Here is a 19,582-nt window from a genome sequence, read left to right on the forward strand (position 1 = left end):
ACAGAATGATAATAATTGTATTGTCAATATGCTGTCAGGAGAGATGGTTTACAGTGATCTTCTCAGGAGCTTTTTTGTAACTATCTAATTTTTGTTCATGTCGCATGGGGTTGATGGAACTTCACTGCTCTAGGCATCAAGGAACAGATTATTTAAATTAGTCAATGGTAATCTGTATTAAAGTTAGAAGCCACATGATGCAGAACAATGAAGTCCTCCCAAAATGCACAGGGAGAACGTAACTCATTTGTGCTCAAGTACAACATGTATTGAAAATTCCACTTCTCCCTATGTAGCTATGTTTGGGTTCTGGGAATGTTGGAGAGGAGTGCCTATGTTAAACATCTGGTCTGCTTTTGAGTACTTTGATCAGCACCTGTATGTGCTTCAGTTCTCAAGTTTGGCCAGAAAAGCAGCTGGGGTTGAGAGACAAGAAAGGGGTCAGCTGCTTTTGTATAATGATATATTCTACTTGGACAGGTAGGAAGGTGCCTTTCCATTCAGCAGTTTTCATGAAAGATAAAAGTTTTGTGCCAGCACATCAGTTGGACAGAACATGAAGGACTGCAGATAAACTAGGGTTTTAGGCTACAGGGATTATCAAATATTGCGGTACTGCAGGCTGAGATTTATCAGCTACCGAGCCCTGGTTCCTATTTGCCTTTGCTAAAATCCTTTTGAAGGGTGACAGTATTCATGAACATTAAAACTAAGCAGGCAAAGTACAGAAGTCAGGATTTCTATTACAGGAGAAATGGAACAAAAAAATTGGGAAGATTTCAGTGGAAACCATGTCATAGGGAATAAGGAGTCAGGCTTCAGTCTTGGGGAGAACTGGCATCCAGCCTAGTTTAAATTAGATGTTAAATTTTTTTTCTTTTTAAACTTGATCCTGGATTTCCTTCTGTCACCTCATATCCTTTTACGGTCAGTACCACTGTAGCCATGCATATTTATTAGATTTAGACATATTTTGCAAGCCACCTTCACAACAACTTCTTTTCTTTTCCTGGAAAAACTGGTTGGTTATATAGAGACTGAATTTGCAAGTCTAATCTTTGGCGTTTATTAACCCTTACTGATCTGGTTGCTCAATGGACAGATAAGTTTTCAGGCTTATTTGCAATTTAATTTCCTTCTATACATTAATCACAGTCCATGCTTCTGTTTAGATTTCATAATCTAGATTTCTTCACACATGCAAATAACCTGCGTATTCAGAATCCTGGGAGAGAAACAGTGATCCTGTTTGAGAGAGCAAGAATTAATTGTTAGCGCTTCTCTCCTGTCTTTCAGGGAGCCACAGGCGTGAGGAGAGGAGCAGGTTTATAAACCTGCAAATACTTTCTTTGCCTTGAGCTCACAGTGAAGCTAGAGGAGAAAAGGCAGATACTGTTTTTCCTCCCCAGACTAAGACGCATCTCTGAACCTGAGCTGGAAGCACTCTCTCTATTTGCTTGTGGTATTTCCAGACCTGCTGAAGGCCTAGAAAACGCAACCGCTGAAACACACACAGTTGCTTATTGAGGCAGAGGTTGGCACACAGGAGACAAGTTGTTGGAATAAACACAGCTGTGTTTTTTCCATTACACTCTTCTCATTTCCTGGGTCAGTCAGCCACATACCTTGTCTGCGCAAAGGTACGGGGGTAAATACATGTCCTTGGGGAATCGCTAGGACTACAGGATCCACTCTTGAACTTCACCTTGGACAGGGTTCTCCAGTGTTTAAATCAAATAAAGATGTGGTTATACCTATTGCAGGGAATGGTTAGAGCTTATAAATAGTGAGGAAAACAACCTGCTATGGAATGTACAGTCACCCTTTGTAACCAATTCCGCTTTCAAACACCTAATTGCTTCCAACTCTGCCACAGCAGTCTCCAAGCCATGCTCCCTGAGTTAAGGTTTCAGATAAACCCATCCGAGTTCCCTGGGGAAAAGATTCTTCCTTTTGAAAAGAAGAAACTTTTTATCTGCATGGCTGTAATTGAGAAGCTCCTGAACAGATCTTGTTCGCGTTCCCATGTAAATGTCAACTCTGGGCAAACCCACAGCCACAAAATACTACCATCCAGGATTTCAGAGGGAACAGCGGCCTTGTTTCCAGGAGAATAGCCTGAAAACCAGACACTGCCCACAGGCAGCGAGGCCCAAGGGATGAGGCAGCTCCCGGAGTTGGCTCGTATTCCGGCACTGGAGCAGTTCCCACTGCTGCACTGGGTTAAGCTCATCTTCACCACTGGGCTTAGGTTGGCTAACAGGCATCACTGAGCCCGGGTTTCACTTCAAAAAGTTGGAATGGGTTTGAAAAGTGGGATTTTCTGGTCAGTCGCAGGGTTTGTACTGGGCCAGCAGAAATGTCTGCATTACATGAATGCTGCTGGATCCCTGGTGGTGTGTGGAGCTCCCACCAGGCTTCCAGGCCATGAGAAAACCCTCCCGGCTTCAGCGTGCTGGCAGATCCACTTGTCACACACCAGCAGCACAATGAAAGGACTTGTTCAAGCCAGAGATGTAAGGCTCAGTGGAAAAGTAGCCTTGAGTTATCTGGATGCAAAAGAGAGAATTCAGCACCTGTGGCAATGAACAAAGTCGGGCCCTGTTATCAGCTTGGACGGGTGCCACCAGCAGAGACAATCTGCCCTTTCCAATGCGCCATTTCAGTTGAAGCTGTTTGGACCTGACCTGGGGGTACAATGCTGGGATTATCATCACAACAGGCTTGGGAAGCAGGGCTCCCTTCCTGAAATTCACTGTAGTCTTTGCAATAAAACTAATCCCATTGTACCCTCCAATTCCCCTTTTTGCAGCACTGCCTGGGAGGAATACGCACACGATACGATCAAATTCTCTTTTCTGGCATCTCTTGTACTAACCAGCATTGTCCTGCCAGCACTTCCCAGGGTGAGTCGGCTTCCCTAGTTCCCAGATAACCCAATTTCCCCCCCCCCCAGTTTTTCAATTAAGCAGAAATTAATTCCACTTCTATGAACCACTGGCCCCATTCTGCTCACAGGTACTGATAAAAATGCAGAATTAATCACTTGCCCTCCGGCGCTGGGTGGAACCTCCAACCCCTTCATACCCACAGCGCAATTTTTCATCAGGCAGGAATGTGCTGGCCATTTACCGAAGTGGTGAACTGAGGAGTTCAGAGCACGACAGAGGTTTCCTAAGTGGAGGCTGATAAAACAAAGAGAGCTCTCCGTTCTTCTGAGGCACGGATTTTTATCATATCACAAAAGCAAGCAGCTGAAAAGATTCCAGTCACGAAGCACCGTGCTTTGAGAACGGGTTAGACTGCCTGTCTTTTTGTGCGAGACTGACTACCGGATGGGATCCGGGATGAAAACAAGTTCTTAAACAGGTTATACCTACTGCTATGGCTCACAGCATTATTAGATGCTGAAGTCTTTTACATACCTAATTCTCTGTAGGTTCTTCTTGTCATTCCCTACAAGGGAGACAGAATATGTGCAGTATGCAGCTGCATTCAGCCATCATCTCAGATGAACATTACCTTGAAAACCATGAATGCAAAAAACACCCCCACTAGATTGGCTCGATGTCGAGTGGCAGAGGTAGTATTTTATTTTTTGAGCATCCCTCCTCAAGGACACTAAAGAGTTTGTAAAACATCACTAAATGAAAACAAATCATCGCCAACAACAAAAATGCAAAACTGCCAAAAAGTAAAACACAGCAGCATTCAAATATCGGAAAACATGAGAGCTAAAGTGCTTGAGATAATTTCTTAACTACGCACAGTCTGAAGTCAGTTTTCCCCATATAAATGCTATTTTTCAATAGCACCTGCCTGGCTGTATAGGTTTCTTCACCAATCTATGGCAGAATAACACTACTAAGCCAGAGCCATTACCCAAAAGGGCTAGGAGCAACGTATTTCTTTCTATCCCTCATCCTAAAAGTAAGTTAATAAATAATATTCAAAGAAAAACGTTTTAAAGTTCAGGCAGCTGAAGTCAGACTTCAAGGGAAGTGACTATGGATTTCCCATGCAGTGAAGTCGCTAGCATGGCCTGAAGCTGAACAAAGCTTTGGTGGGATTTATAAAGTGCTGTCTTTTAGTATTTTATGTCTGTCTTTAGTAGTGTTTGTTTGTTGGTTTTGTTTTTTTCAAACCAGCACCGGGGTTGTGAGTTAAAAAAATTCTGAAATAACAGACCAATTTTCAGTGGATGCTGGAGCCAGACAGACATTGCACAGTGCACACAGATACATTAAAAAAACAAACAAACAAAAAACCCCCAAACCCAAAATCTAACCCAATTATGGTAAAACTTTTCATCCTTAAAAACAAACACCCACCAAGCACCAAGAGCAAATCTGAAAGCAACATCTGCCTCCCGGTCCCCTGGCTCGTTCCAGCAAGGATGGATACTACAGGATGCAAGCTCCGCAGCAATGGTTGTGAGCCTGAGCCTGCAGGCACTCAGTGCAGAACTCTCCCAGCATTCAGCCCCGTGGGAGCGATCCAGTTTTCACCGAAGCCCAAGGGAGCTCCCTACGGACTTCAGCAGACTTTGGATTGGCCCCATAGATTGATAGCGGGAGCAGGACTTTGTTTTACAGTCCCCGCTTTTCTATCCAGCCACAAAAGCTACCCCCTGAAATTCCCGAAGGGGTTTTCGATCTTCCCCTCCATGCATGCATTTAACATCCATTACAGTTAGTAGCAGTTACACATGCATATCAATGGGAGAAAAGTCCCAGTCGAGAGGAATTACTGGTAGTAAGAAAAGAAACCCAGTAGAAATGCTGGGAATTGCTAAAGACCCAGCTCCCTCGAATAAATCCGTTTCCCTGTTTAACCAGCCGGCATCTGCCCGCCTGCCCGTAATGCAGGAAGCTCTATAGTGTGTGTTTGTGTGTGCACGGGTGTGTGACGCGCGCGGGGTGAGCAAACGGGTGTCGTTCTGCAGCACGCGAGCCTGTCGGCAAGCCGCCTCCCGTCTCGACGTCCCAGCAAGCCGTCTCGAGCGCCGGCCCTCGCCGCTCTCACTTGTGAGCCATGGTGTTGTAATCGTCCTGCGCCACGGCCGGCAGGGAATGGTCTATCCTGAACTCTTCCTCCAGCCCGCTGGGCGCCTTCGCCGAATCCCCCCGGGCTGCGGGTTGGAGACTGTCCGCGCCGGCCCCCTCCAGCCCCAGGATCTGTCTCTGCACCAGCTTGGAATAAAGGCCTCCTTCTTCCATCAGCTCCTTGTGCGAGCCCTGCTGCACCACGCGGCCCTTGTCCAGCACAATGATGTTGTGTGCCTTCTCGACAGTGCTCAGCCTGTGAGCTATGACAAGCACCGTGTGGTTCTGCAAGTCGCCGTAAATCGCCTGCTGAATCTGCGCAGGAGGAAAAGACGTTAGTGCCCGAGCGTCACCGGCTCCGCTTTGGCAGGAAGAACAGCAGCTTTGTGGTCTGCGTTAAGAAACCTCTGGATGGAAGGTTTGCTCTCCTCTGGCTACGCAGAGGACACAAGATTCCCTGCAGCTCTACCAGCACCAGCACGTCCATCCCAGCCCCCGGCTCTCGCTGTGCAGCCCAGAAGACCGTCTGAGTCCAGCCAGCCCGCAGGGGCGGTACGCAGACATGCACTGCCAGGTCTGATCCTGCAAAGCTGGGTTCTTGTTAGAGGTGGGCTCCAAATTTGGAGGCCACATGGTGTTGGCATGGACTGCAGGAAGCCAATACCTGGTAAATGCAGCTGCTCACAACAGCAGGGCTATTTCCTGGGTGTATCAAGGCAAAGCAAGACAGAGTTGTTCTCCAGCCAAGAGACAGACAGTAACACTAAGGTCTGAAGGCAGGCAGATGGCCACCAGGCCACGTGTCACATCGACACCCCTGGCTAGCCGAAACCAACCCCTGGCTGGCATCAGATACCACACACGTGGCTGAGGACCTGCACGAGCAGCTCCGAGGTCAGAAGCTGACGCTGCTCCACACCGTGGGCCAGCAGCACTCATCCTCCGGGGCCGGGAGACATGTCCTTACACCTCAACCTCAAACTAGCTTTCCCTCATGTCATTAAACCAGTGAGGCCAAACTGCTACTGGTAGAGCTGTTTGGTCATCGCGTCCCAGCCAGATAAACCCAGCTCAATTCACAGAAAGCTCAGGGCCTCTCCTGCCAGCGTGGTTTCTCTGGTGCCTCAGCTGGGATTTTAGCTCAGGCAGTCCTACTCTGCCTGCTGCAGTACCGTTTTGTAGGGTCTTCCTCCGAATCCTGCCCTAAAAAGGCTGCACAGTGCTGCTGTATACCAGTTAACACTTTCCACATTTCGTAAATTGGCAGAGATCCCCGTCTCATCAGGTTTGCCAGGCGCTGGCTGCTGTGAGCACAGGATTATTCCCTTCTTGGTGGCTACAGCAGTGTTGGAAGCAAATTCCTGCTTCAGAATTAGCATCCTACCCAAACCTCTCATTGCACCATATCAAGACTAAGCTTGTCCACAGGCTGGAAATTGGAGCTACCGTCTTTCCTCCAAACCCAGATTGCCTCTTTGGCCCAAACACCCGAGTCACCTACTCACCGCATGTTCACTCTCTGCATCCAGCGCGCTCGTGGCTTCATCCAGGATTAGGATGGGGGGGGTTCGGATCAAGGCCCTGGCAATTGCCACTCTCTGCTTCTGGCCACCTGACAGTTGGGCTCCTTTTTCACCTGCCTCTGTTGGGTCAAGGGAGAGAGGAAAGGGTCAAAATAAAAATCCAGAGCTGCCATCAGGTTCAGCTCCCAGCCAGCAGCGTCAGGATGGTGTCATGCTTTGAAGCAAAGACGAGGTAAAAGCTTCTGCTCACTTGGCAGAGCAGTATAAATGAGTTAAACATCCCTTCCAGCAGCAAGTTCTCTACTGTTGTCCCAGGGTTTGAAGGACTGATGCTCGTGTAAACAACCCAGAGAAGTCCCTGAGCGTGGGAGATCACCCAAACCCTGAGCCCCCCTCCTGCTCTGGCCCGTGCAGCTCCATCCATCGCTGCCATCTCTCCCTTAAGTCAGGCTCTGGAGGGTGTGCAAGGCAGGGAAAACCAGGACCTCTCTGCTGGCTCCCATAAACACGAGCCACCATCATCTGACCTGCCTCCTCGCAGAGTCCCACTGCCACAAACACATCAGCTTTTATTACCATGGATTTATCGTACGTTTATTTTCTTCCTGTGCAGGTGGGGTGGTCCATGGCTCAATGTTTGGGTTCTGGGCTTTTCTCCTGATCACTGCACTGAAAAATGGTGAGACTGCCAGTGGCACATCTCCATAACACTGCCAGCATCGGGAGCCGGACCGGTCCGGATGGGATGGGGGACGCTCACCCCGCCGCCACGGAGCGGTGGCAGAATGCTCTCCCGGCATGGGCTCAGAAATCCTGCGACAGGGGCTCAGTCACCCCAAAAGGCAGCCAGAGTGCTGCACCTCTCTGTGTAACCACCTCTCTGAGCTGCCACGGACTCGTGCCCATCACCACCTGCCTGACTTTCCACCCGAGCAGAGAGGTTCTGCCTTCCCTAGGCACAAAACGCTTTCAAGAGCAAACGGAGGGATTTTGGTACCTGTGTGGTAGCCGTCTTGTAACTCCGTGATGAAGGCGTGCGCGTTGGCCTTCTGGGCAGCCTGAACAACCGACTCGAAGGAGGCTGAAGTTAAGCCGTAAGAAATATTATCTGCAATAGAGCGGGCGAACAGCACCGGCTCTTGGCTCACCAGGGAGATCTGCAGAAAGGAAGGGAAGAGCAGGTGGTCGGGAGCAGAAGAGGTGCTGGCCAGCATCTCGGATCATTGGTGTTTGCCCTTATGGGTAAGGACTCAAGCGGGCAGAGCCCCACTGTTAAACCCATAGAGAAGTGCCTCGATGTGAGCTTCCAGCGAGGACGCTAATGACGGGGTGCCCAGCAGCAGCCCCAACCCAGTTTGTGTTGTCTGCTGGGAAGCCATTTTGCAGGAAAGAAAACCGATGCAAACCTTGTAGGTTGGCATCTGGGACGGGCTTCCCCTTCCAAGGCTCTGCTGTGGTTTTGCTCCAGACCTGTCATTCCCATCACTGTTTCTTCTTCCCAGTACGGGAAACCAGTTGCTGGGACAAGGCAGGCTGGAGAGTTTCTCTCCCAGAGTCTTGCTGATTTTCCATTCAAGGGCAGTAATCACGCTTGGGCCACGTGAATGAGCCCTCCTGTATCTTTTAATCCAAAATTAGCAAGTTAAGGACATAGCTGCTGCAATTCTTTAATTGCTTAGCAACAGCCTCCCTGTCCTACCTTACAGCCGTTGCTGCTCACTCTCGCATTCAGCCTGCTTTGTCAAACTCTCAATATTGGAATAAATTGAACCCTTCAAATTATTGCTCAGAACTGGGCATGAAGAGAGCCAGTGGGACATGGTCATATTTTAATTGACTTCTCCCCATGCTCCTAACGCCACACCAGGCTTTGTAAACTGAAAGACTAGCTTGTCTTTTAATTTTTGCTCAGTACGGGCAGGGAATGTAAATTAGTCACACTGACTTTGGCTTTCCAGCCTGGTTTTGATCAATTGTGTTCAGGTTTTCCTGCTGACTGGTGAGGCCATTTGCTCTGGGGGCAAACAAAGGCGGCAGTTACTTGCAGAGGAGATGAAGGCTGATCTGTGCTGACACACAGATGAGAGCCGAGGGGCCCGGACCCCTCTCCTGGGCAAACCACCCAGCTCCTCTGGTGTTCCAGCTGCTGCCAGGATCCTGAGAGGTTTAACTCCCCGTTAGCTGAGAATTACTTTAAGATCTTAAGGTAGAAAGTGCTGGAGGAATGCAAAAGTCTTCTTCCAAACCCTAAATTGGGATAATTAATCCAACAACCAAAACCATATTTCTACTGCGTTGGCCAAAAAATACAAAACAAAACATGCTTTCTGTTCTGTTTTTGGAAGGCTTCCCCCCTCCCCATGAAACCACTCTCCATCCCTTTCTCTTCCACCCCCACAAATGATCTGAATTCATTTCCTGGACCACCTCCAGCCTCCAGCTTTCTGGACATTTCAGAAGTTGCGAGATCAAATCCAAAGCAACATGCAACGCTACCATCCATCCCCTCTGATCACGGCAGGCGATAGCTAGAATACACGTATCAGTCGCTCGTACCACTGAGTGCAGGTACTTGTGATCGTACATGTTAATGGGACGCCCGTCCAGCAGCACCTGCCCGTCTTGCAGAGGGTAGAAGTTCTCCAGGATGTTGACACAGGAGCTCTTCCCACTCCCCGAAGGACCCACCAGCGCCGTCACTTTGCCGGGGTGCAGGGTGAAGGACACATTCTGCGACATGGACAGCAGAGCATGCTCAGGTCCTGGCTTTTCCCAGGACCCCGGGGCAGCAGCTACACAAGAAAGGGAGCCAAAATCCGGCCACGGTGACCCTCCACCTTGGTGACGTGCCACATAGGCCATCTCTCCTGGCTCTGAGGAAGCAAGAAGCCTCCAAAATTGCTTCAAATTTGCCTGCTGATGTAGCGGGACCTCTAACAAGCAAACTAACCTCTTTGCTGCCTCCCCCTGCCTCATGACCCCAGCCCCTCTCCCATGGAAACCGTCCGAGGCAGCTTGGCACAAAGCCCTGTACCACGCTGACGTGTTTAATGCCTGAGCGGGGAACAAGGGTTTTATTAATAAATCTCATTCCTTGTAAGGAAGGCCGGCCCTAAACACCCGCTGTTCCTTATAATCTGTTTTCCAGCATGCTGCTGAGCCCGCCTTTACGCATCTCCAAAAGGGCAGCTGACATTTCCCGCGGGCTGGGGATCGGTTATTGCGGGGATGGAGAAGCAGCGCGTGATGCCTCGTGGTGGGGAGCACGCCGTGCCCGCGGGGCTCACCTGGAGGACCTGCGTTGCAGAGCGAGTGCGGTAGGAAAACGTCACGTTTCTGAACTCCACCTTCCCATCCACGTGGTCTGGGGCCAGCGACCCGTCGTTCACCATCGTTGGCTTGCGGTCGATGAACTCGAACACCTTCTCGGCAGCTCCCACTCCCTGCATCAGGCCACTGTAGACAGAGCCGACGGACTGGAAGGCAAGAGGCAATGGTGAGACTCTCCCATGCGATGGAAAAGGCAGGTGGTGCCACTCGTAAAGAGAATGCTCGAAGCATTCCCAAGTCTATCATCTGACATTAACTACAGTCATCAGACACAGAAAAAGAAAGCTTTTCTCCCTAGGCAGGGTACGGAGGGGATATACGGACATACCCAGGGAAAGGGCATCTAAAGGGGTTTGTGCATGGGTAGACCCAGAGGGGAACAGAAGAAGGAAACAGATGGATTGGGAAGAGAAGACGTGCGCCAGGAGATACATGACCCAAACTTCCACCAGAATCCTCCACCTATCTCTCTTTGCTCAAGACCAGCAGCTCGCCGACCCAACGGCTGAACGGAGCGCACGTACGGCAACACGTTGCACCACCTCCCGAGGGCAGCTGGCTCTTTCCCCAGCACACGTGTCTCAAATGCAGAGCAGCTCCAGGCTGGACCTTTCTAGACAACCGTTTGGCAGCTGATACGGCCGTTCCCTGCCAAGATTGTGGATTTACCGTTGTGCTTTCCCAACTACAACTCCTGCACGCTGACACCGGCTTCCCTGGAATAAACCCCCATCATGTCGGCTCTTTTCAATATTAAACCCAGAGTTGCAGAACAGCTTGTACTGCAACTGCCTCTCTCATCAGGAGGGAAAAAAAGGCCAAACCTAAGCAAACCCACACCAAAACCAGAGCCTGGAAACACCACCTGAGCCTGCAGTCATTCAAACAGATGGTGAGAGCGGGGTGAGCTGCCTCCAGCTCCGCTCTGCTGCTGCACAAAGGCTGAAGTGCCGTTGAAGTGCTGAGAGGAAACCTCGACTTGATCATTTCTGCCTTCATTAGCCAAGCTTGTGCCTTTGCAAGGGAAAGGCAGCCCTGGGTGGGCTCTACCATCCCACCCACAACCCCATCTTGCTAACGTGCTGCCAACGCAGCAGCTTGCAGCCTATTCCAGGGAAAGTTAAAAAAAAAAAAAAGTAATTAAGTTTTTAATGAAGCCTGAAATTTAACAGGCAGCTTTGTAATCCCTGCATCCTTCGTGCCAGGAAACGTGCCTGGGAGGCAGCCAGGACGCTGCCCTTCAGCGGGGCCAGCCTGACCCCTTTGGTCCCCATCGCCTTTTTGGGGGACGACCTGCTTCGGGCACGTTCAGGTTGCGAGGTCACCGCAGGAGGGGAACGGGGAGCAGAGGGGAGAATCAGCCCACCGGTGGGCAAAGCCACAGCGCCAAGGAAACGCATCGTGGGGAAGTCAACACTGGAGCTAGCCCTGCGACTGCCCTGGGACCTTCCAGAAGACACATATTGTCTTGATACGGGATAGCCTGGAGGGATAAACCAGACTCACCTCCATGCAGTCTCCTAAGACGAACTCGTAAATGATGAAGGATATCAGGTTGCCACTTGTCATTTGCCCCGAGATCACGAGGTGCCCACCGTAGTAAAGGATGCTGACTTGGACCACCAGGAGGGTCAGCTGAAAGCGAGAAAACACCCCAAAATCAGCAAGGACAACTGCATTTTGGTGCATTTGTAATTACTCACACAACAACCCACAATGCATGTGCAGACATTTATTCTTTGAGCCCCGAACTGAGCATCCCTGCCAGGGCACAGCTGACAGCCCTAGCAGCGAGCACGGATGTGAGAAAGAAAAAAGGACTCAAGTGGATGGGCTGATGTAAGGAATGGGCTGGCATCTTTCAACAAAACAGAAGTCTAGAGGGGCAACAGCCAAGGAGGGAGAATTTATCTGAAGTAACGGAGCATCTCACGAACTTCTCTCTTGGACTAACGTCCTCAAGGGCAATAATCTACGCTCAAATTATCCAACGCATGCAGTCGCCTCACCACTAAAATAAATGTTCTGTTATAGGAGTGTGACACATTTTAATTTAGAGCACAAAAGCAAGCCAAGAGTTAAGGCAAAAAATCCTCCTTGAATGTACAAGTCCCTGAAGCATAACCTCAACTCTTGCCTGAAATCAGTGCGGGGGGGTACCACCTACTCTAGAAAGGAGACAGATCAGCTCTGACATGACAAATACCAGCCCCTGCCTTTATTCCACCAGTTCTGTTCCACGCTGCCCGGGTGCAGCGGCGATGTCCTGGTGCTCTGTGCGACGTTTGCGGGACAGGCTGTAAATTCACGCAGACAAAAATACTGGGGAAAAAAAATTCCTCCTCTGTTTTTCTGCCATGATCTGACCTTAAGATCCTGTATGCCCTCAGAAAGACTCTGCCAGGGCTGCGCTAAATCCATCGGCTTCTGTCTACGCGAGCCCCGCAGGAGCGGTTTTTGAGGGTTTTTGCCTCCTTTGACTCAGCGGGATCTGTGTTGACCCAGTTCACGCTCCAGCTTCACCTGGGAGCCCAGAAACAATGCTGAAAATGCTCCGATTTTGCTTCCAGACTTGGGACGCCATAAAGCCTCCCAGGGCTGCACGAGGGCACCGTAACTTGCAAACCTGTCACCAGAGGGTACTTAGATCCTTGAACGTGCAGAGATAAGGGCAGCCTCACGTGAGGGTTCTGCACAGCCTTAGTTATTGGCTGATGCAGGAGAAGTCCCAAACCATCTGGTCTTAAGTGATAAAAAAGCATTTTGAAAAAAAACCAAACCACCAAACAACCAAAAAAACCCTAAACTCCAGCAGCCTCCCCCTGCCACCACCCACACGCAGAAAATCTCCGTTTCTTAGCAGAAGCTCAACCAACGCCGCGGCTGTTTCCCAGCCGGAGCCCCGGAGATGAGCTGGCACAGGCACGCAATGCAGCAACACAGAAACACGGGGTTTTCCATGACCTTGAGCAGTTATCAATTATATTCTTATTTGCAAGAGAAAACAGACTGTTCGATGGCACGATGCAGCGCTGCCCTCGGGGGGGAACGGGATATATTTTTTGGATGAGTGAACAAAAAAATAATCAAGAGACAGAGGATTACTGGCAGCGGACAGCAAGGCTGGGCTCGCCCCGCAAAGCTCCCTGGAAGCGGCGGAGATACACGTACATCACGCCACGTGCGTTTTGGGATCCGAAGCAATGTCCCCTGCCTGTCCCCAGCCCCGCGTAGGGAAGCCCTGGTGTCCACCACCTACCCCGCTGGACCAGACGTAGTAGGTGTAAGCCATGGCCTCCCGCTTGTTGAGCTTGTACACCTGCTGCAGCTTCTGCCAGTACACGTTCGCCTCCGCCTCCTCGTTGGCAAAACTGCGGACGGTCTTCATGGCGGAGATGGTCTCCTCGGCGGTGTTGTTGGCCTTGGCCAGGGCGTTCTGCACGTCCTTGGAGAGCTTCTGCGGGGAGCGGGGGGAGGCAGAGGGGGCTCAGCGGGTGCCGGGCTGCCTGCGGCACCTCTCCCTGCACACCCCAGGCTCTGCTGGGCTTGGGAAAAGAAGGCACGGTGACATTTTCCAAAGCCATGGGCAAGAAGGCTGAGCACTGGGATGCATCCCACACCTCTGGACAGCCTGGGGTGCTGTGCCAGGAGGAGAACGGATTCGTTGTGCTGTCCCCAAGGAGGGACTTGGGCTGCAGGAGGTGAAGTGCCATGCCTGAGCTCACTTGGGAAGCCTGCGGCAGCGCTGCTGCTCCTGGTGCCCTGATGGGACAGGCCAGCCCAGGAGCCCGACCAGGAGTTTCCAAGCCAGGGACAGGTCTGGAGAGCGAGGGCAGCTCCACTCCTCCCACAAGCACCTGACCCGCAGGAGGAGCCGTAGCCGGGGGAGGCAGCACCCAAGGGACCCTGCGCTGGCAGTGCCCGTGCATGCCGTGTCCCCAGCACGCAGTGGAAAGCACCGATAACCAACGTGGTGCAGCAGTGCAGGACTCGCATGGTCCACAGGATGCAGCATCAGCCACGGGGGGCGGCCCTGGGCCCGCACGCGCCCCAGGCAGAGCTCGGCACTGGGTTTAATCCCCACCCAAGTCACTCCAAAGGGAGGGGAGAGAACAGGGCAGATTGCACAAGGGCAGGCAGGCACATATGGGACATCCCGTGGCCAAGCGACCTCTCCTGTCAGACCCAAGATGCTTTGAGTCCTGAGCATGAAGCAAGGCAGGAGCCGAGGTCACGCCTGTCTGCCCATACAGGTTTAGTGCCGCCTTCCTGCCCCACTGCTGGCAGCAAAGCACCCGAGCATCAGTCCCACCAGCTCCAAGGCCACCCACAATCTCCACGATGGCTTCACAAGGGGAACAGCCCAGTGTTGCGGCACACCATGGCCACACCAGCTTCTCCTGCCTACCTTGTAGTACTTCCCATAGACATCAGACACCAGCATGATGATGGGGAAGCCCATGAAGGTGACGAGCGAGAGCTTCCAGGAGAGGCTGAACATGAAGAAGATCACCCCTGTGGCCTTCACTACGTTGCGCAGGAAGATGTTGATGTTCTGGGAGACCAGGTCACTGACGATGGTTGTGTCTGATGTCAGGCGGGAGATGACGTCCCCTGCAGCAACGAGGGGTTGGGAAGGGGAGAGCAGGGACGTGTCACCACAGCAGGTCACTGCCTAGCCACATCCCATGTCCCGTGCCAGGGGCCAGACGGAGCTCCCTGTTCAACCCACCCCTCACTGGGGGTCTGAAGGGCGGCATGGAAGGAGGGCAACTCTCCACCACTGTAGACACGCAGCGAAACAGAGGAGCTTGAATTGCTGCATGCGCGAGGGACACAAAATGCATCTGAAGGCACGAGCTACATCCCTGGGTCACCAAGGATGGCTGCAGGAAAGCGAAGGGGACTGCGGCAGCACCTTACACCAGAGGGCACCCTGAGGGCACACACATGGGCAGCGGATATGTGGGTGGATTGTTTGCTGGGCTGCTGAATGCATCTCCAGAGCTGTCCACCCAACCCTGAGCTCATTTCTCAATGACACCAGGAGCCCTCCAGGAGCTCACCAGGGACTGCTGGCACCTTTCCCCGCAGGACCGGGGACAACACACCCTGCGGAGCACAAGGCGGCTTCGGAGAGGGCTGTTTGGGTTTAGCCATGTGCCCCGGAGCCTGGAGATGACCCAAGTGACCCTGAGGACACGGGTCCAGCAACTAAGGGGTGAAGGTCCTGCAGTGCCCTTTGGTGGAGCTAGCAAACGTTACAGCCAGCAAACATCGCCCTGAATTCCTATTTGGCCCGTGTTTGAGTCCAGCTGAATTCCCATGCTTTTGTGTAAGTCCAGGGTTACCCGTATCCCACTTACAATAACATCTCTGGTGTCCTCAGCTACCAGGGCGCTGTGCGGCGATTGCTAAGTATGGCAACAGCCTCAAAACTAAAAATATCATCGAGAAGAAATTAAATGTGGGAAAAATTACAGCAGGCTGGGACCACACCAGAGCAGCACGGACCAGGACAGGACTGAATGGCAAGCAGGGAAAGCCACAAGCATGCCCAGGAAGCTTCACACATCTGAGGTTTCCCACGCCCAGAGCAGAGCTGGAGAGTGGCCGATCAGCAGGCACTGACGGGAGGTGAGCGAGGAGGAAAGTGGGTGTTTTGGGGGTGACTGGAGGTGAGCACGTCAGCCCTGGGACTGCTGGATGTCAGGCTGATCGGTGGCAACGGGACATCCCCAGGGTGCTGGGCAATCCTGTCCCAACCCCACGGCAAGAGGCAGCCGAAAGGGAAGAGCTTTCTGCCGCTGTTTCTGAACACAAGCACTTGGGTGCCATCTCTAGCTGCCCCCAGTCGCTACGTGCTGGTAGGGTAAACCAAGGGGAAAAAAATATCGGGAGGGGATAGAGGGGTCGGAGCAAATCCAGGGCAAAGGAGAACCAACCTGTGCGATTCTCATCAAAGAAACTCATCTCCTGAGACACCAGCGACCTGAAGAGGCAGTTGCGAAGGCGAATGTTCAGTCTTGCAAATATGAGCGTAAAAACGCCGCCCCGGATACCTGCGGCAAATGAGCTAATTGCAGATAAGAAACGTTATAGACCAATGGACACGAAACCCGCTCCTTAGCAACACAAACACCCCGACGCCCGGGCCAAGGGCTTGGGCAATGCTGCACTGGTACCACTTTCCACCCCGGGAAGCAATGGCTGAGCCAGCCCACGCCTCCTCTGGGTGCTGCCAGCACAGGGACAGCTGGTTCTAACCCCCGTAGTGACAAGCTTCGGGAGGGGACGCAGCGCTGCCGGGCCAGCGTTCCCCAGGGAGCCCATCCCCTGCGTCTGCTCCTGCTCCCCCACCGCCAGCAGACGGACGCGGAGGGCTACGGCCTCGTGACTCCCACCGTGGCCTCTCTGCGTCGTGACGGCGCAGAGCAATCAAAGCGCGTCCCTGGGGTCTGGCAAGAACTTGGTGGAGCGGCTGCTGTTGAGACAGCCCGTGCCCACCACTGCCACCGTGAGCTCCTGCGGGAAAACCCCAAATTCCTCCTCATCAGGGCCAAAACCAGCCCCTGTGATTACCTTCCTATGGCGAGCAGTGACATGACCAGCACTGCCGTGGAGAAGCGGTCCATGCTCTTCTGCACCACGATGCCATCGATGGCCAGCCCCGTGTAGTAGGGCAGGAAGGTCTCTCCTGCCGGACAAGCACAGGACATGGGGTTTCAGCCCCACCATGTAGGATCAGCACAGGACCTGTATTTCTAACTGCAACGGCCCATGGACACCCCATCCCCATCACGGAGACACTCAGCCATCACACGCGATGTCTCAGGACGTGCAGCTCCTAGTGGCACGTGTTTCATTTCCCAGGGTATTTTATCCCCTATTGCTTTTTTTTTTTTTTTTGTCCCATTGCATTTTTTACCCAGCTCATGCAGGACGTACCACCCAGCATCTCCAAAAAAGCAGTCCTGGGGTGCTGCCAGGTACCCCCCCGCCCAGCTCCTTCCCTCCCGCTGAGGATGGGGAGCATACCGCAGCCCCCCAAGTCCCTTTGCTCACCCAGCGCAGCCACGAGGAGGAAGAAGGAGGCGATGCCCAGGAAGAAGGCATCTGGCTTGGTGTAGGACAGCAGTTTATGGATGGTGGGACCCGCCGCCTCCTCCCGCTTGTCCCGTGGGGCGCCTCCGTCGCAGCTCTCCTCCGCCTCGGCGCGGGACTCGGAGCCAGGCCCCAGCGCCTCACGGGAGGAGGTGACGCAGGCCAGCAGCTGCCACAGCCCGAAGGTGGCCGCCAGCGCCACGTAGGTCCAGGCAAAGAGCCCCCAGAACCAGGGGTCCCTGATGGTCCTCCGCACCTCCGAGTAGAGCAGCAGCTTCACCATCATGTAGATGCCCATGAGGAGGCAGACGACGGCGATGAAGGTCCGCGATGCCCTGAGGCGCCGAGGGCCGTAGGCCGTGTTGGTGGCCACCCCGATGGCAGCCCCCAGCAGCACGCAGCTGCGGTAGAGGCAGCCCCCCCAGATGTCCAGCAGCGAGTTGAAGATGTTGAAGTGCCGCAGGTCCTGCAGGACATCCCGGCCGCCCCGGCCGTGGGTGTAGAGCAGCGTGGTGACCACCACATCGGCCCCGCTGAGCACCAGCGTGCTGGCCACCGCTTTCCAGGCGCGCATCCTCGTCACTGGGCTGGGGGAGTCACCGAGGTGGTGGGGAGCAGCCCTAGCACCGGAAGGACGTGGTCATGTCGGCGTCAGCTGCGGGGCGAGAAGAGGGGGACGGGATTGGCATGTGGCCCGGGGAGGCAGCAGGGAAAGGGAAGGAGGATGGGGGGGACAAGTGTGCCAGCTCCCCAGCAGCCCGTCCTGACCCTAGACACCGCTCTCAACTCCTTCCTCCCTTCCCCTGCTGCATACGCTCCAAGATATTTAATAAAATGAGAGGCACAACTGGAGACAAACTTCCCTTCCAGAAGCCCGCACCCATCCTGAACCCCAGAGCAGAAATGTGCACATCTCAGTGGGAAACTTCGTCCCCGCTTGCTGTGGCGATGCCACGAGGTCCCCGACAGCTGGGTGATGCTGGGACATCTGTGCAGCCCACGTGTCCTGCGCTACAGAGCTGCGGAGGAGTTAAACTCGGACATTCATGGTCTGAGAGTCCCTCCCACCCTTCCCATGATAAGGCTGAAACCGAGCGCTCGATGAGAACCATATGAAAGCGGAAGGGAGAGCAGCTCAGCTTTGAAACAGATCCTCCTCATCAAAGAAAGAATAATTCATAGGTACAGCGACCTGTCACACCCTGCTGTCCCCAGCCCTCTCGAATATTAATTTCGGGTAACCCACGAAACCCGCTGCGCTGCCAGCGTGCCATTCAGCAAGGCAACAAAAATCCCAAAGGAAATTAAAAGGGGGTTGGAAATCCACAGCTGCGTCCTGGGGGAGAGGGAGGCTCCGGGGTGGGACGCTGCCTTCGTTGCTGTCCGTGGGTCTGACTGGCAACGGCGATGGTGGGGCTGGACCTGAATTGACACAGAAAAGGGCCAAAAGCCGTTCACCCGTTCTTGCGCTGCGCCCAGAGGTGCCGCGCGTCGGCACGAGGGAGGTACCCGATCCTCGGATTTGTGCTGGCCAAGCAGCTCGCGACGGCCTGCGGTGCGGAAGGCACGGCACAAAGGACGCTGTGCGTTGGCCATGCTCCGGCTTGCGTGACCGCGGTCGCTTCTGCGGCCACCCAAAAGCAAACCACGGGGAAAAGGGGCTGCCCTCGGCACCGGTCAAGCAGCACCCTTGGCCGAGAGCGGCTCGGTGGTCAGGCAAGAGAGATAAAAAGCTAAAAAAGTGGAGGAAAACGAAGCAGAGGCTGCGATCTGGGGGGAAAGAACGGGGGTTTATGGGATGGGTGGGGAAGGAGGGCTGGAGGCAAAGCCGAGCAGCGGTGTCAGGGAGGAGCTGGACACGCTTCCCAGGGTGCTCGCTGCTCCCAAAGCTGCGCGGATCCGGCCCGGGGGGAGAAGGACGAAGGAGAAGGAAAAGGAGGAGGAGGAGGCCACCGCAACTCCCTGCCAGCCGCAAAGGTGTCCCTAGCTACAAAGCCGGAGGTGATGCCGAAGGTCCCCAGCCCCGTCCCTGCCTCCCACCCCGAGATGCTCCTTCCCGGGGAAGACGCCCGGGAAAGGGCTGTGCCCGCCCTAGCAAGGAGAGGGAAGGAACACGCTATTTTCCCCTTTGCAGACTAATGATGTAATCCCTATCCACCCAGACGATGGTCTTACCGGTGACGGTAACAACGGCGGGGAGAGAAAAAAAATAAAAAAATAATAAAAATAATAAAAAATAAATCTATCCGTTCCGACCGGGCGGCGATGAAGCGTCCCGGGAACAAGGTCGGTAGGGGGCGTGGCTTCAGCGTTAGCCCCGCCCCTATTTGCTACGTCGCCTCGCTGCGGCGCGGTCCTAGCGCCGCCCGCTGCTTAACCCGGGGGGGGGGGGAAGCGGGGAGGGGGGGGGGGCCGGGTCCCCCCGATAGGGGGGACCCGGCCCCCCCCCCCTCCCCGCTTCCCCCCCCCCCAAACCCTGCCCCGACGTAGCAACGGCAGCCCCATGGTTTTCCCCACCTTAGAAAATTGTTTTGGTGTCCCCCTCCCCCCCCCCAAAAAATTATATTTTTAAATTTTTTA

The 19,582-nt window shown here is 53.5% G+C and overlaps 1 protein-coding gene across 3 annotated transcripts; it reads right to left on the bottom strand.

Moving 5' to 3' along the window:
• Nucleotides 1–3,570: 3,570 nt before the first annotated feature.
• ABCB9 (ATP binding cassette subfamily B member 9) lies at nucleotides 3,571–19,326 on the bottom strand. 3 transcript variants are annotated; one of them, XM_075769481.1, is made up of 12 exons: nucleotides 19,178–19,326; nucleotides 16,964–17,657; nucleotides 16,481–16,595; nucleotides 15,844–15,974; nucleotides 14,307–14,512; nucleotides 13,158–13,355; nucleotides 11,405–11,533; nucleotides 9,856–10,044; nucleotides 9,125–9,298; nucleotides 7,566–7,725; nucleotides 6,551–6,687; nucleotides 3,571–5,360 (listed from the first exon to the last, which is right to left on the bottom strand). In XM_075769481.1, the coding sequence occupies exons 2-12, from the start codon at nucleotides 17,574–17,576 to the stop codon at nucleotides 5,022–5,024; spliced, it is 2,391 nt and encodes a 796-aa protein (XP_075625596.1). In that variant the 5' UTR covers nucleotides 17,577–17,657; nucleotides 19,178–19,326; the 3' UTR covers nucleotides 3,571–5,021. The 3 variants fall into 3 exon arrangements, with proteins under 3 accessions (XP_075625596.1, XP_075625597.1, XP_075625598.1); XM_075769482.1 differs by lacking the exon at nucleotides 19,178–19,326 and adding an exon at nucleotides 18,461–18,585; XM_075769483.1 differs by lacking the exon at nucleotides 13,158–13,355 and having other exon boundaries at nucleotides 4,884–5,360; nucleotides 19,178–19,200.
• Nucleotides 19,327–19,582: the final 256 nt, after the last annotated feature.

The sequence above is a fragment of the Balearica regulorum genome, chromosome 17 (assembly GCF_011004875.1).
Source record: "Balearica regulorum gibbericeps isolate bBalReg1 chromosome 17, bBalReg1.pri, whole genome shotgun sequence".
Taxonomy (NCBI): Eukaryota; Metazoa; Chordata; class Aves; order Gruiformes; family Gruidae; genus Balearica; species Balearica regulorum.